The sequence below is a fragment of the Parus major genome, chromosome 26 (genome assembly GCF_001522545.3).
Source record: "Parus major isolate Abel chromosome 26, Parus_major1.1, whole genome shotgun sequence".
In the NCBI taxonomy this organism is placed as follows: Eukaryota; Metazoa; Chordata; class Aves; order Passeriformes; family Paridae; genus Parus; species Parus major.
This window is the reverse complement of record NC_031795.1, coordinates 1,369,916-1,384,346: the sequence shown is the minus strand read 5'-3', so window position 1 is coordinate 1,384,346 and position 14,431 is coordinate 1,369,916. Positions and strand designations below refer to the sequence as shown.

The window sequence follows — 14,431 nt, the reverse complement described above, 5'->3', positions numbered from 1 at the left end:
ACCCTGCTGCTGGGGCACCTGGCAAGCGCAGGGCAGGGGCCGCCCCAGGGGACACGGCCCAGCAGGACCCCAGCACGATGTCCCTTGTGGGGACACGGGGACAGAGCCACCTCCGAGGGACACGGGGCAGGGGGAGCCCCACAGCAGCGGGCAGAGCTCCCAGGGGGAGCAGGGGGAGCTGTGCCCACCACAGCCCACCCAAAGCCTGCAGGTTCTGCAGCAGCTCTGGGACACAACGGGGGCACAGGCAGGTCCAGCAGCAATGATGGGACACAGATGGAGTGTCCGAGCCGGTCTTGGCACCCAAAGAAGGAAACGAGGCATCTGGAACCATCAGAGGTGCCTTCAGCACCTCTTGGGTGAGCATGACCACACAGGTGCCCAGTGCTAGCCTGGGGACAGGGACCTCCCTCCAGCAGAAATGGTGAGGAAGTAATGTGATTGCAACCACACCCACAACGCAAAATTGTTAATTTATTATTAGGAGGCAAAAAAATTGTACAGTTACAAGAATCATTTCCCAACAGAGGTCAAATCCGAGTCAAAATATCTCTTACAAAAAAAAAAAGAGGGGGGGTGGGGGGGGCGACAACACTTTACAAGTCATTAAATTAAAAAAAAAACAAAAAACAAAAAATTAAAAGAAACCTCTCTTTGTGCAATTCTGCAAAAACAAGAACAGAAGGTAAGTTCCTGGCCTGACACTCTGGAGCTGAGTGGGAAGAGGCTGAGAGGGGCCCTGCAGCCCCCTGGCCATCCCCACCCTATGCCCCAGCCCTGTGCTGGGACCGGCAGCTGCTTCCCCCTGCACACCCTCCCTCCAGTGCCAGCCCAGCCCCCCAAAACTGGCCCCAAACAACCTGGCCAGGCCCCCAGGCTGCACCTCAGAGCCCCAGCCAATGGCACAGACATGGCACAGGACCACCACAGTCCTCCATCCTGCGCAGACACACACCTGACCAGCTGCTGCCCCTTGCCCCAAGGCTCCCGTGCCTCCCAGCCAGGGCAGCAGGGCAGGGGGTGGCATGGGGAGCAGGGAATGGGGAGCAGGGCATGGGGAGCAGGCCCAGGGAGCAGAGCACGAGGAGCAGGACTGCAGTGCAAGCATGGGGAGCAGGGAATGGGGAGCAGGCACAGCACACAGCCCCTGGCTCTGGTGAGCAGCACTGAGGGTGCACAGATGCTCTGAGCGTGTCTCCAGGTGCCTTCATGTGTCCCCCCCTCTCTGGCATCCCAAGGGATGTCCCTGGCCAGGGCAGAGCCAGCAGCCCCAGCTGGGCACAGGCGATGCCACTTGGCACGTGGGGAGCCAGCACAGCTGTCCTGAGAGGTTCCATGGGGCTGAGCCAGCCCTGGGCAGGGGGGAGGCAGGTGCCAGCCCCCAGCTCCCCCAGGGGCTGCTGGCATTGCTGGGCCCCCAGCACTGGTACCAGTGCCCCAGATCATCCCCTGAGCAGCCAGACTGGGCAGTGGGCAGGATTCGGCCCAGGCACAAGAGCGGGGGACACGTGGGGCCGGGGGACAAGTGGCCCTGGGCCCCAGAGGGCAGATGGGGAAGAGGAGGCAGTAGGAGGAGGATGATGGCAGTGGCTTGTGGTTAATCCCTGTCCCCTGGAGGGGTGAGGAGCCTATGGTGGCATTGACACGCCCTCCCCCTGCCACACCCGAGGCAGGCAGGGCAAGGTGGGCACCCCTGACACCCCCAGGGTGGTCTCTGCCTGGAGGCAGCAGCAGGACACCCAGGGAAGGGAAGACAGAGCCCCAGGGGACCTGCCCTGTGCCCTGCAGCTGGCACAGCCCCATCCCCAAGGGCTGCCTTCTGCTACCACCCTCCTCCTCCTCCCAGCGCTGACCCATTGGCTGACCTTGGGGAGCCCCAGCTTTCCTACCGCTCACAGGGCCCAATTTAATAACAGCACTATCCCTTAAATTAAAAAATTAAAATATATATACATATATATATACTGTATACACAGACAACAACAGAACAGTGCCAAAATGGAGGAAGAGAGGGGGGAGGAGAGGAGAGGGGAAGAGGAGGGCAGTCAGACATCTCCTTTACAATAAAAACAAGGACTCTGCCCCAATGTGAGCAGAGTCTGGGGTCCCCTAAAAATACCCATCTAGAGAGAGAGCTGGAGGGACAGAGCAGGAGAGAGGGGCACGGGCTTGTACAATGGCATCTTCCCAATCCGAGCCAGGCCCGCGGGACCTCAGCTTCGCCTGGACTTCGAGTGCTGGATAAGCCACTGTAGGGTGATGTCTGCAGAGGCAAGGGGACACTCAGAACCTCTGTCTCTGGCTGTCACCTCCCCTGGGCAAACACAGGGCTGCTCCCCACGCCCCCCGTGAGCCCAGCTCACAGCACTCACCAATGTTGTCCTTTTCTTTGCAGGAGATGGAATAGCAACAGATCTCTCGGTCCTGGATGGCAGAGAGGTTCCTGTGGGAAGGGAGCAAGCACTGCAGACTCTGAGCTGTGTGGGGTGGCCGTGGGAGACACCCCTGGGACTTTTGGACTCTGGCACATGGAAGGGGCAGCAGCTCCCCAGCTCTCCAGGAGCAGCATGTGGGTCAGGAGAGGGCACCATTGCTCCATGCCTGAGGGGCAGGGGTGGTCTGGGGGGGGCTATGTGACAGGGCAGGAGGGACCTGATCCCACAGAGACCCTGGCCACCAAATTCCATAGGTCCCCCCCCAGCCCTGCAGCTAGATGGGGCGGGGAGGTTTTGGGAGCTGCACAGGTGCCCGTGGTCCAGAGGTGCTCTGAGAGGCGGCTGAAGGGGAGGAAATGCTCTAAGTGCAGCATCCCAGAATTACCCTGCTCCACCAGCCAGTGCCACGCTGTGCCAGGCCCCCACGCCACCATGTGGCACATGATCCAGCCCTGGCACTGCTGGCTCCAGCTCCTCTCTGTCTCCACAAGGCCTCACCTCAGACATCCTCAGCCATTTGTCTCTGGCAGCCCACCCCAGGCACCCCAGTGCCACCCCAGACAGGCAATCATGCTGGTGGGGACACGGCAGAAGGGGGAGGGGGTCACACTGTGTCACACCCCCTGTGCCCAGGGCACTGGCACTTACATCTTCTCAATGAGCTCCTTCTCATCCAAGGCACCGGGCAGGTCCCGCTTGTTCCCCAGGACGAGGACCTGCAGGGCAGCACAGGGGACACCTGAAGCACCCAGCCACCAGACCAGGCAGGAACCTGCTTGTGCCACTCACTGCCTGTGACACCACACAGCCCTGGCTACTCCACTAGGATGTCCCAGACAGAGAAACCCCCTTCAGCAGCACTCAGGAGGCAGAGAACTTCCATTAGCTGCCTTAATTAGCCTGTACACCGCATCTCCTGTGCACTCCCTACTCCCAGTGCAGAGATGGCCCCACAGCACATCCTCTCTGAAGGGCACCAGCATCCCCTGTGCCTTCTAGGACATTCTCCCAGGAGCCTCTCACTGTCTCTGAGCAAAAAGTCAAGTGAAATGGCTAATGCTGACGTTATCCAGCAGGAGCAAGCTGTGGATGCCAGGCAGAACCCACTCTGCAGGCAGCCAGCCCAAACCAGGATCAGCTGTTTGTGCCATCCCTGATCTCTCCTTCAAGGCTCTTGACAGCCACAGAAGCATTCTCAGATTGTGTAAGGAGAATCACCACCCAGCAGGGCTGGTTTGTCCCGGAGCAGCCATGTGACTGTCACCTGACAGGGGTGCTGCTGAAGCTGTGGCTCCCGGACTGCGCCGGGGCTCTGCAGAAGCACAGGATGAGCATCCCCCCGTTTCAATCAGGAGGTTTGTTCTCAGAAGAGAGCCTTCAGAGGCCTGCAACTGCAGAGTGGTATGTCAGGAGCTTAATTTAGCTGGCAGCAGACATTTGGGATCCATGGCAAGATCTTCAATCAGCTCCTCTCGAAGGATGCTGATTTGGGATGGTTGGTGCTCAGCCCACCCAACATGCCCAGCACCGCAGGTCCCACCTCCTGCACATGTCACAGCCCAGCAGCAGCTCTCACAGGAGACAGGACCTTCCTGTCACACCATAAATCAGGTGCAAATCCATGTGAGAGGACAGATTTCAGGGGGCCTGATCTGTGCTCTCTGCCCTAGAAGTCCCTCCCTGTTGCTCGGCCCAGTTCTGACCTAGGAAGTGTCACTGTCCCAGCTGGCTCCCTCAGGAGTGCAGCAGGAAGGGGACACTCCAAGAAAGGGGAGCCCCTCCCTGAATCTGCTGTGCAAGCCCTGGCAGCCCCCAGCCTGGGCACCACTGAGGCACCAGCTCACCGGGATGCCCTGGAGCTGCGGCTTGTCAAGCAGGTTGTGCAGTTCGTTCTTGGAGGCCTCTATCTTCTCCTGGTCAGCAGCATCCACCATGTACCTGCAAGGGAAGAGACAAGCCTGAGCACAGGTGTCCAGGTCTCCAGGCCCTCGTGCTGTGCTGAGGTCTGTGCCACCCCCAAACCTCCTCCCACGGCAGCTCGCTGCCCCCACTGCAAACTGGGCCAGCAGGAGGTTGATAACAGGATCCTTCCAGCAGGATGCCTCTTCCCAAGGACAGCTGTGGAGCTGAGAGCCCCTCATGTCCCCCAGGGGAGTGGGGAACCACCCCATCCTTGTCTGACAGCAGGGCTGGGCCAGGAAAGCCCAGGCAGGAGAAGCTGCAGGACAGACGTTGTCTCCAACAACACGTGGAGAGCAGCTGCCATGTAAACACCCGGGACAAGCAGAGAAGGCAAGAGAAGCTGAGGATGGAGAGGTGATGATGACCCAAGAAGGGAAGGGACCTCCTCATCCCATCCATGGGGTAATCTTGGGAGGGGCCATGGAGCACCTGGATGTGAAGCTGGTGGCCACCAATGCTTCTCTGAGAAGAAGGGGAGAATTGGGAAAGGATTTTTTCTTACAGGCCAGCTTTTATCCTGCAAAGGATGTCAGTGAAGCCAAAACTTGGGTGAGGAACTGATCAAAGCAGATTTCAAAGATCAAGAAGCTGGGAGAGAAGGAGTGAGAAACAGCTCATCAGGCTTTGGGGAGTTATTTAAAAATAGGAAAAGAGCTACTAACTACTAAAGTGCTTAACACAGGAAAATGGGAACGCTGTGCTGAAGGGAAAAACAACCCCAGGGACTGCTCCAGCCCTTGGAATGTTGGGCACAGGGGGAGAGCTGAGAGTAAAGAGAAAGAGACCTGACATAGCTCGAGATGATGAGGGCAGACTGGAGTGAGACCTGGATGCTGACAGGATCTTTTGTTTCCTGACAACCACATGGGCCAAAATTATGACATTATGGAAGGAGGCGGCAAAAAGAGTGAAAAGACAGAGATTTTGTTATTTCCAGCAAAGCTCATTGTACTGAAAATTGTAATAAAAACCCTCCTGCAGGTCCAAGGCCATGTCCCACCATGATGACAACCTGCAAGGGCAGGAGCAAACACCACTGCCCCAACATGCAGAACAAGCAGTACCACACTCCTCCTCAGCTGCCAAGAGTTGGGAAGGGCAGCACAGAAATCTCAGGGTATGGTCACTTGGGAAAGATCCCAAAAATCTCATTTTCTGACTGGGTTTAAGTAACCCCAGTATGGTGTTCTTACATCAGCATTTGTCCTTTGGAATAGGCAACCTGCTTCCCATGAGTGCCTTCCCATGCTTACCCCAAGCCTGGGGTCCCTGGGATTGCTTTTACTGCACTGTTTGCAAGCAGGGGACACCCAGGGACACTCAGATTTGCTGACTCAGTAGCAGGTGAGACTCCTGCTCTCAGCACAAGATTTATCTGGCAGCACATAAACATCCTGGCCTGGAAAGCAGCCCCTGGGAAGGGCTGAGCCCCACACCTGGGTTTGCTCAGCTCCTGTGGTGAGCAGCCAGCACAGAGGATGCATGGGAGCCTGGAAGGGTAAAATCTGAGGAACAGAGCTGGACTGAGGGATGCTGGAAGGGAAGAGAAGGGGCTGGCACAGCTGGAGAGACCTGGCTGTCCCCTGCTCAAGCTCATGTGGACATCAGTCCCCAGGTGAAGTATCTGGATAAAAGGAGGCTCAGGGGGGACCTTCTCAGTCTCTCCAATTCCTGACAGGAGGGTGGAACCAGGTTGGGGTCAGGCTGTCCTCACAGAAAACAAGCAACAGGGCCAGAAGAAACGGCCTCAAGCTGGACCAGGGGAGGTTTAGGTTGGATATTTTGGAAAATCTCTTCCCTAAAAGGGTGGTCAGGCCCTACCACAGGACAGTGGTAGAATCACCATCCTTGAAGGTATTCAGAAACCATCTGGGGACATAGTCTAGTGATGAATATGGTGGTGTTGGGTTAATGGTTGGACTTAATGATCTTAGAGGCCTTTTCCAACCTTCGTGATGATTCAGTGAGTCCAACCCCTGACAGAGGTGTCCAGCTCGAGCAGCAAAGGCACCACAGCTCCCCTGGCAGCCCAGCACCCCATGGCAAGGCTCAGCAGCAGCAGCAGCAGCAGCAGCAGCAGCAGCAGCAGCAGCAGCAGCAGCAGCAGCAGCAGCAGCAGCAGCAGCAGCAGCAGGGCTCTGGGATACTCACACAATGGCACTCACTCCGCGGCAGTATCGCTCCCACATGCTGCGGAACCGTGGCTGCCCCCCGATGTCCCAGAGCTGTCACAGGAGAAGGCAGAGTTACCCTGGCACCGTGCCCATCACCCCACACTCCTGCCCAACACTCTCCCCTGTCTGCCCACCTGGGGCATTTTGGCTGAGCTCCAAACACACCCCTGTCCTCTCCTCTTCAGCTCAAACCTCAGGAGGCTCCTGACTTGATAAAGTAGGAAGGAACTTGAGGAAGGGGAGCTGGAGGATGCTGAGTCCACCTGCAGTGTGCCTCTGCTGGCATGGAGGGACCCCTGGCCCAAGCCAGGTGCTCCTCCCCACACCCATCACACCTCCTGGCATTTCCCTGAGGCATTTCCCTTTTAAGAACATTTGGCACAGTCTCAAAAGTGTTCCTGAGGCAGCCAGAGATCCCCCAGCCAGCTTTCCAAGCCTGACAACAGCTATTTCCCAGAACAACCCCAGGCCCTCAAAAAATCCAGAACAGGTAGAACCCAACTCTTCCTTTGCTCCTGAGGCAGAGACCACCACTGCAAGCCATGACCTGTTTTCCCCAGCTCTACCACCCTGAGCAAGGTGACCACATCCATTGAGTCCCTACCAGCAACAGATACAAGGAAACCTCCAGCTTTGCAGCCCAGATTGACTCTTATTCCACAAGTCTGGATCTCCTACAGCCCTTCCCACCACCTCCTGCAGGACCCTAACAGGGCAAATCTTTCACTTCCAGATGGTGGAATCACAATCCCTGGAAATGTTGACAAAACACGTGGATGTGGCACTTGGAGACATGGTTTAGTGGTGAATGTGGCACTTCTGGGGAGCGGTTAGACTCAATCTTACAGGGATTTTCCACCCTTAACACTGCTATTCTATTCTGTGAGCTGCAGCTGGGATCCCTGGAATTCTTCCACCTCCAGCAGAAGAGCCACCAACCCCCCTCACCTGCACCTTTCATCCCAAGAGCCCTCACCAGCAGTAACAACTGCATCTTACCTTTATGGTAACGTTCCCTTTGGTGATCTTCCTCATGTTGAAACCCACCGTGGGGATCATGTCCTCATTGAACTGTCCTGACTGCAAGGAACAAGGTGAAACAGCATTAGGAGGTAGAGGAATGGGGCCAGCCTGCCCTGGCAGGGCAGCAAGGCTGACAGCCTGGGATAAGCCCAAAAGCTCTCCCAGCCCTGCCCTGGACACAGTGCAACCCTCCTGCAGGTCCAGGCCAGGAGCACAGAGCCCAGCAGACATGGTGCCACCACAATTACAGGAATGCTGTTCTTTTCCAGCTGAGAGAAAGCCTGGTGGGTGGAGGGAAGCAGTGATTTCATTGTCCAGGGCTTGGTGAGCATTTTGCATGTAAATAACCCTCTCTTTGTACACTTTTGCTATTAGTAGTGTGGCTCTTACTGTATTCTTATCTCGTTATTTCCAGTAAACTGCTCTTATCTCAACCCATGATCTTCACCTTTTGTGCTTCCAGCTGGAATGGGAAGGGGAGGCAGGAGGCAGGGAACACCTAACACCAGTGGGAGCACCAAATTGGGGAATACCATTCCTAAGTTATGACACTGGCTGCTGCAGTGGACACAGGTGCCCAGGGTGCCCCAGTGCAGTCCCCAACCCTGCAGCAAGCTGCCAACCTCAGCCCTGGACACATCTGTCCTGGTGGGCTCGCCCATCCCAGCTCTTTCAAGGCTTTTGTGGGAGGAGGCTGAGACCCACATCCTCTGCTGTGACCTCTGGTGAGGGGCCCTGCAAGGACCCTCGGGGTTCTGGTGAGCCACCCCCTGCTCCAGCTCCTTTCCAGCTGCAAGTCCTGTGGCTACCAACATGTTTCGTGCTTTGGATCATTTATGGCCCAGCCCAAACCAGACTGACTTCTGCTTTCAAGTGAGTGCTGTCTGCCTGCACTGGCCCCCAGTTCTGCATCCTGCCTGTGCTGGGTCACTTGGGGGTCACAAAGGGCCCCCCTCCCGCCCCCAGGAGCTGCTCCCTGTGCAGCTCCAGTGTCTGTTGAGTTTATGCATCAGATGCATGAGATCCCTGTGGGGCTGCAGCATCCCAGCACCGCTGTGGAACGGGTCAGGCTTGTGGGAGCAGTGAGCAGGAACCATCCCTCTGTAATGCTGGCTAACGAGCCCACGTGGCCAGTGCCACACCAAAGGCTCTGGCAAAGCCCACCCCACGTTCCAGTCTGCTGCTCAAACCCCAAGGCTGCAGGATGGGCCCAGGTGGAGCAGCACACGCTGTGGGCAGTGCCAGCAGTGATGTGGCATCTCTGGGAGAGGAGACAGGAGCTGGCACTGCCCTTCACCCACTGCCTCCAGCAGCTTCCCTGGGACTCAAACCAGGCTTATGGCCCGTAAAAGCATCCTGGGATCCATGCTGTGGAATGCTGAGGAGCAGAATGTTTGACAACCAGGATAGTGCAGCCTTGGGGATTTCAGCCATCACTGTCATAAACCTGCAGGAACCATCAACCACGGCCAAACTCATCCTAGCAGGTCTTTGCTCCCTTAAAACCCTCCATTTCTTGAGGGCTTTTCTCTCAGTTAACACAAACCTCAAAACAGGAAGTAAGTTTATGTTATTTTCTCATAAGCAGATTTTTGTGCCTGGTTGAGCCTGTGGCTCCTCCAGATGCACCACATCAGCACGTCCCCAGGGTTCTCCTGCTCTCTTCCAAACGCTCTGCAATACACACTGCTTCCCTTTTTCATATCCCTTTTGCATTCAGCAGCAAAACCTGGCAACCAAAGGGTGTTCAGGCCATGCTGCACCCAGAAAGTGCTGTGAGGAAGGGCATGGGGAGAGGAGGGGAAGCAGGCATGGATCCACAGGGGATGTCTCCTGTGGATCAAGGCTCAACACACAACATGAAATGAATAAATTCTCAGGCTTTGATCAGTGGGCATGGAGACCACTTGCTGAAGAGCTCTTGGAAGCTGCAGGGATTTCCCTCAGGGATCCCAGATCACATCATGAGATCTGCTGGCTGTGTAAAAGCCACACAAGATAAGGTTCCCATACGATAGTTCTTCCAAGAAGGGGTGCAAATGCAGGAGCCAGGAGTTACCTCTTCCTTCCTCCATGGGTGGGACAGAGCATGTCTGTGTGAGTGACCACAGCCTTGCTCCCTGCCCCAAACCCCTCTCTCACTGCAGCACCTCCCTCCAGTCTGCCCATGGCCAAAGGGCCAAAACAAAACCACTTGAGCTGTCCAAAACAGGCTGAGCTGGCAATGCAGCACATTGAGGTCCAGGATGGCTCACACGTGCTCCCTGCTGCCCCAGCACCCACAGAAGCATCTAGCACGTGCTTCTCCTCCATCAGCTCCTCCTGCATCAGCTGCTCTCTGAAAGCAGCTCTCAATGGTGGAAACACAGTTTCCTCTTCCCTCTACAATTATCTCTGTCACCGGTGCCTTCAACTCCCTGCAGGGTCCAGCCATGCACAGCTCCACTGCCAGGAAAGCAGCAAGCACCCAGAGAGACAAGCAAAAGCTTCACTGGACACATTCTTCCCCCACATTTTGATTATGTAATGGACATAGCATCCATGCTGACCCTGAAGACGATGCCAAGCCACACCAATTGTTTAAGGATGGGATTCCACTGGGGAGCACAAAAATCATTACAGGCAAGATGGATTTTGTGGCCACAAATGGCAGATGAGGTCTTCACAGATTGGAGTTCATTGCTGGCTTTGCCAGGGTCACCCACTGCTCTGCCCAAACCACTCTGCCTTGGTGCCCTGCCTGGAAGGAAGGAGACCTTTCTGCCCAGCCCCAACACTTTCCAGCTGGGTCACTGGGAGAGGTGGACAGAGCTTTTGCCAGGGCGAGTGGAGCCCCCAGCTGATGCTGAGCCCCATCCTGACACATGCACATGGACACCACATCTCCTGCCACTTCAGCCATCCCCTTGCTCAGAAATGTTTCATCACGTGAGAGGGGAGGCTCTGGCACAGGTTACCAGAGAAGCTGTGGCTGCCCCATCCCTGGAAATGTTCAAGGTCAGGTTGGATGGGGCTTGGAGCAAACAGTCTAGAGGAAGGTGTGTGTGCCTGCCAATGGCAGGGGTGTTGGACAAGGTGATCTTTCAAAGTCCCTTCAAACCCAAATCACTCTGTGATTCTATCTCAGGAAAGCCACACTGTCCATTTTTCTTGGCTCATGCTGACAGAGCTTGCAGCAGCAAGACAAGACCATGCCCCAGCCAGATTCTCCTCCTCTTCCAGGAATATGAAGAAATCCCCCAGAAAACCTGCTGCCTTCTGCATCATGAAGCTAAGGTGCAAAGATACACCTGTGGAGGGCCCAGGTGCTGCATCTGGAGGCAGAATGACCACGAGGCAGCATGAGAACCCACAGCCACCTCCCAGCCACGCTGGCCCTGCCAGATCCCACCCAGGGGGCACACCCAGAGCTCCTGGGAGAGGTGGGTGTCAAGACAGACCGGCACAAACGCATCAGAACAGCATCTCCCTGCTACTTCCTCAGCACCTGTGTCCTCTACCTCCCCAGCAAACCCTGGGGACCTTGCAGACCTGGAGCTGCATCCTCCTTCCCAGGCTCAGGGGCTGAGGCAGCAGAGCACATCCTCAGGATGGGTCAGCTGGCTGCTGAAGGGGTCAGTGTCTCTCTGAGGATGGCTGGGAGCAGGTGCTGAGCTCCCAGGCCAGGCTTCCTCAGCAGCACTGTTGGAGAGCTGGCTGCCTGCCACACCATCCACCATCCTACCTGGTGCCAAATACGAGGCTGATGTGGTTTCACAGGATGGGTCAGGTTGGAAGGACCACAGTGGGTCATCTGATCCAACCTCCCTGCTCAACCAGGATCATCCCAGAGCAAATGGCACAGCATTATTGCCAGACAGTTCTGGAATATCTCACTGAGGGGGACTCCACATCCTCTCTGGGCAGCCTCTTCAGTGCACAGTCATGGCACAGGGAAGAAGTTCTTCCTCATGTTCAGGTGGAACTTGGGCATCAGTTTCTGCCCATTCCTCTAGTTCCATTGCTGGCCCCCAGGGAGCAGAGGCTGGTGCATCCTCTGACCCTTCCCTGAAGACACTGACAGACAAGGATGAAGGCCCCTCTCAGACATCTCTTTTCAGCTGTTTGGCTCAACAGCCTCAGCTCCCTCAGCCTGTCCTCATGAGATGCTCCAGTCCTGCCAGCATCTTCACAGCCTCCACTGAACTCGCTCCATGCTTGCAGCACTGGTCTGAATCACTTTCCAAGCAGGGCTGAAGCACACAATGGTGCCCCAGAGCTCCCACCACACATGTTCAACACCCCAGCACCTGTGGCTTCACTCTCCTGGAAGGCTCTAGCACAGGTAGAATGTGAGTGATGTCAAAAAGCAGCAACTCTCTCTTGTTCTAACCATGGCCTGCACTGACAGGCCCCAGCACCTGCTGAGGAGCTCTCCATGCCCTCGAGTCACCCATGTCACCACCAGACTGGAGAAAAGACAACTAAAAGCCCACTAGCTTCAGGTTAAATCAAGCCCAGATGTATCTACAGCTTTCACTTCTCCTTGCAGGAAAGACTTCAAGCCTCAGCTATCAACAGCTAGGAAAAGAAAAAGTGAGTCGTGGAAAATCAAATCCCCAGGCAGGTGACCCAGGAGGAGTCACCCTGATCATAGCTGCCTTCAGCAAAGCCCTTGCCTGGCACAACCACAGCCTGGCTGCTGGAGGGAGCCACCCACCTTCCAGGGAACTGGAGTCCACTTTTCAGTCAGGTGCAGCTACAAATCCTGGAAGAAAAGGACAGTGCCAACCCCCCCAGAGCAGCTCCAGTCCCAAAAAGGCTTCTTGCGACATCTCTCCAACACCATCAAAGTCCCATACTTCTTCAGCTCAGTTCTTCCCCCCACAAAGCCCAAATCACAGCTATTTCCCCTTTCCAACAGCCCCATTGCAACACCCTAAAGCCAGGCACCTCCAGACCTTCTCAGGCAGTTCCTGTCGAGTTGGCATTTTCTGTGTCACGCTTCTATTTCACTGTGCTCAACAAGTCCTTCTTTCCAGGATGTCTTCTCAAAAGTCAGTGCCCCCTTTTGTGTGCATCTGCCACAAAACTTCAACTTTCCAAATAGCTCGAGAGGCTAAACTCAGCACCCTGAGCCTGACTGCCGTGTGAGGGTCTCCAACAGCCCACAACAGACCTGGCAGACCATGGTGCCAACTTCAGCCACCTCAAGAGCTGCTATAATTCCTCAAAGTCCCTTTTCCCTGCACCAGCTATCCTGGCCAAGAGGACAGAGTCCCAGTGCATGGGTCTTGCCCACAGTAAAAGTGCCAGCTACAGAGTATTTACTCACAGAAGCAACCCCCACAAAGCTCACAGTGAGCCCTGTCTGCTCCAGATGTGCCTGGAAGAGGAGGAGATGTGGGGAACAGGGAGCCAAGTAACACCAACCCTTGGGGTTTCCAGCCCTGTGCAGGCAGAGCAGTGCAGCAGGTCTGGGATAAAGCTCCATCACCCTTCATGGCTTAACTGGGTGATTAAAACCGACACTAAATTACTCTGCCATTTTTAAGGCAGCCTGGGTGCTGTTAACAGGCAGCAGCACCCAGTGGATCCAGAGCAGGAGCAGCCCACACGTGGCAGTGCCACGTCCCACCCTGGCACAGGATTGCAAAAATTGACTATTAAACATGTAAACGGCAGGGAGAGGCCCCCCAAAAATAGGGTTGGTGCTCAGGGTCACTTCCCCAGAGCCAAAATACTCCCTGTCCCCAGACACTGGTATTGGTTTATGGGAGGATCCAGCAGGAGGCTGGAACACTGAGAAGTGACTTCCAGCAAAACAGCTCGAGAACAGGAGTGCCATCATCTCCAGGATGGTAAGTGTCCTCTCTCTGCCCCTAGATGCTTCAGGAAGGACATTTTCATCCCTCAGCACCTCCCAAGGAGCATGGCTCCAGTGCAACGAAGCCTCCATAAGAGCTGAAAATCCCCTCTGACAGCCCAGCAGCTTCCTGAGCAAGCAGCAACAACTCGTTCTGCTTCGGAGCCATGGCAAGCACGGACTTAGGAGCAATGAGCAGGGACCAGGGGCCAGTGAGGGAACCAGGGCGGACCTGCATCCACCTCCCCCATGAAACCCTCCGGGGACAGCAGCCCAAACCCACCCCAATCCTGCCTCGAACAATCATGGATTGAGAGGGCAAGAACAACCCAAAAAGCAAGAGGGGAGACTCTGCCGAGCATCCCCACGGGTGAAGCCACGCCCTGGGTTTGGGGATGCAGGACATGCGGCTCCTGATGCACTGCTGGGTGCAGGGACCCCGCGGACGAGGCGGAGAGGCCCGGGCTGGAGGGGCCCAAGGCGGGTGTCGCTGCCCCGCTGGGCTGAGGAGCGGTGCCACAGCACCCACAGGACGCTGCTGCCGGCCGATGCTTCCCGAGGAAAGTCGCCAGGCAAACACCTCCCACACCGGCCCCCAGGCAAGGAACCCCGGCGGCGCCGAGCCCGGCAGGGTCGGCATGAGGCGGCGGCAGGGCCGATGACAAAGCGCCTGCTGGTACGGGTGCGAGCGGGAGCTGCAGGGCCCGGCGGGCTCCGGCACCGGCACCGGCACCGCCTGCTGAGCTCCTGCCGAGCTCCGGCCGGACCGGCCAAGGGGCGCCGGACCCTTCCCCAGGGCCTGCTCCCTGCTCCGCCTGTGGCCCCGAGCACCGCACCCGCCTCTGGGGACGCGGGCAGTAAACGCTGCGGTTTGCCTGGGCCGCCCTGAGCCTGCACCCCACACTGTACCCCACACTGTACCCCACACCCCACACCGTACCCCACACTCTACCCCACATTGTACCCCACAGTGTACCCTATACCCCACACCG

General features: G+C 56.6%; 1 protein-coding gene across 1 annotated transcript; it reads right to left on the bottom strand.

The window, feature by feature from the left end:
* Positions 1-456: 456 nt before the first annotated feature.
* Positions 457-7,677, bottom strand: ARL8A (ADP ribosylation factor like GTPase 8A). The gene is made up of 6 exons (XM_015650912.3): positions 7,571-7,677; positions 6,549-6,622; positions 4,280-4,373; positions 3,084-3,151; positions 2,373-2,443; positions 457-2,263 (listed from the first exon to the last, which is right to left on the bottom strand). Exons 1-6 carry the CDS (start codon positions 7,628-7,630, stop codon positions 2,214-2,216), a joined length of 417 nt encoding a protein of 138 aa, XP_015506398.3. The 5' UTR covers positions 7,631-7,677; the 3' UTR covers positions 457-2,213.
* Between the last annotated feature and the right edge of the window lie 6,754 nt (positions 7,678-14,431).

Excerpts from the sequence above, each read along its gene's own strand:
- ARL8A (XM_015650912.3), bottom strand. The coding sequence starts at position 7,630 with ATGATCCCCACGGTGGGTTTCAACATGAGGAAGATCACCAAAGGGAAC. Across the intron at positions 6,623-7,570 it reads AAGGGAACGTTACCATAAAG|CTCTGGGACATCGGGGGGCA; the intron begins GTAAGATGCAGT and ends CTCCTGTGACAG. Across the intron at positions 3,152-4,279 it reads CGCAGCTCCAGGGCATCCCG|GTCCTCGTCCTGGGGAACAA; the intron begins GTGAGCTGGTGC and ends GCTGCCCTGCAG.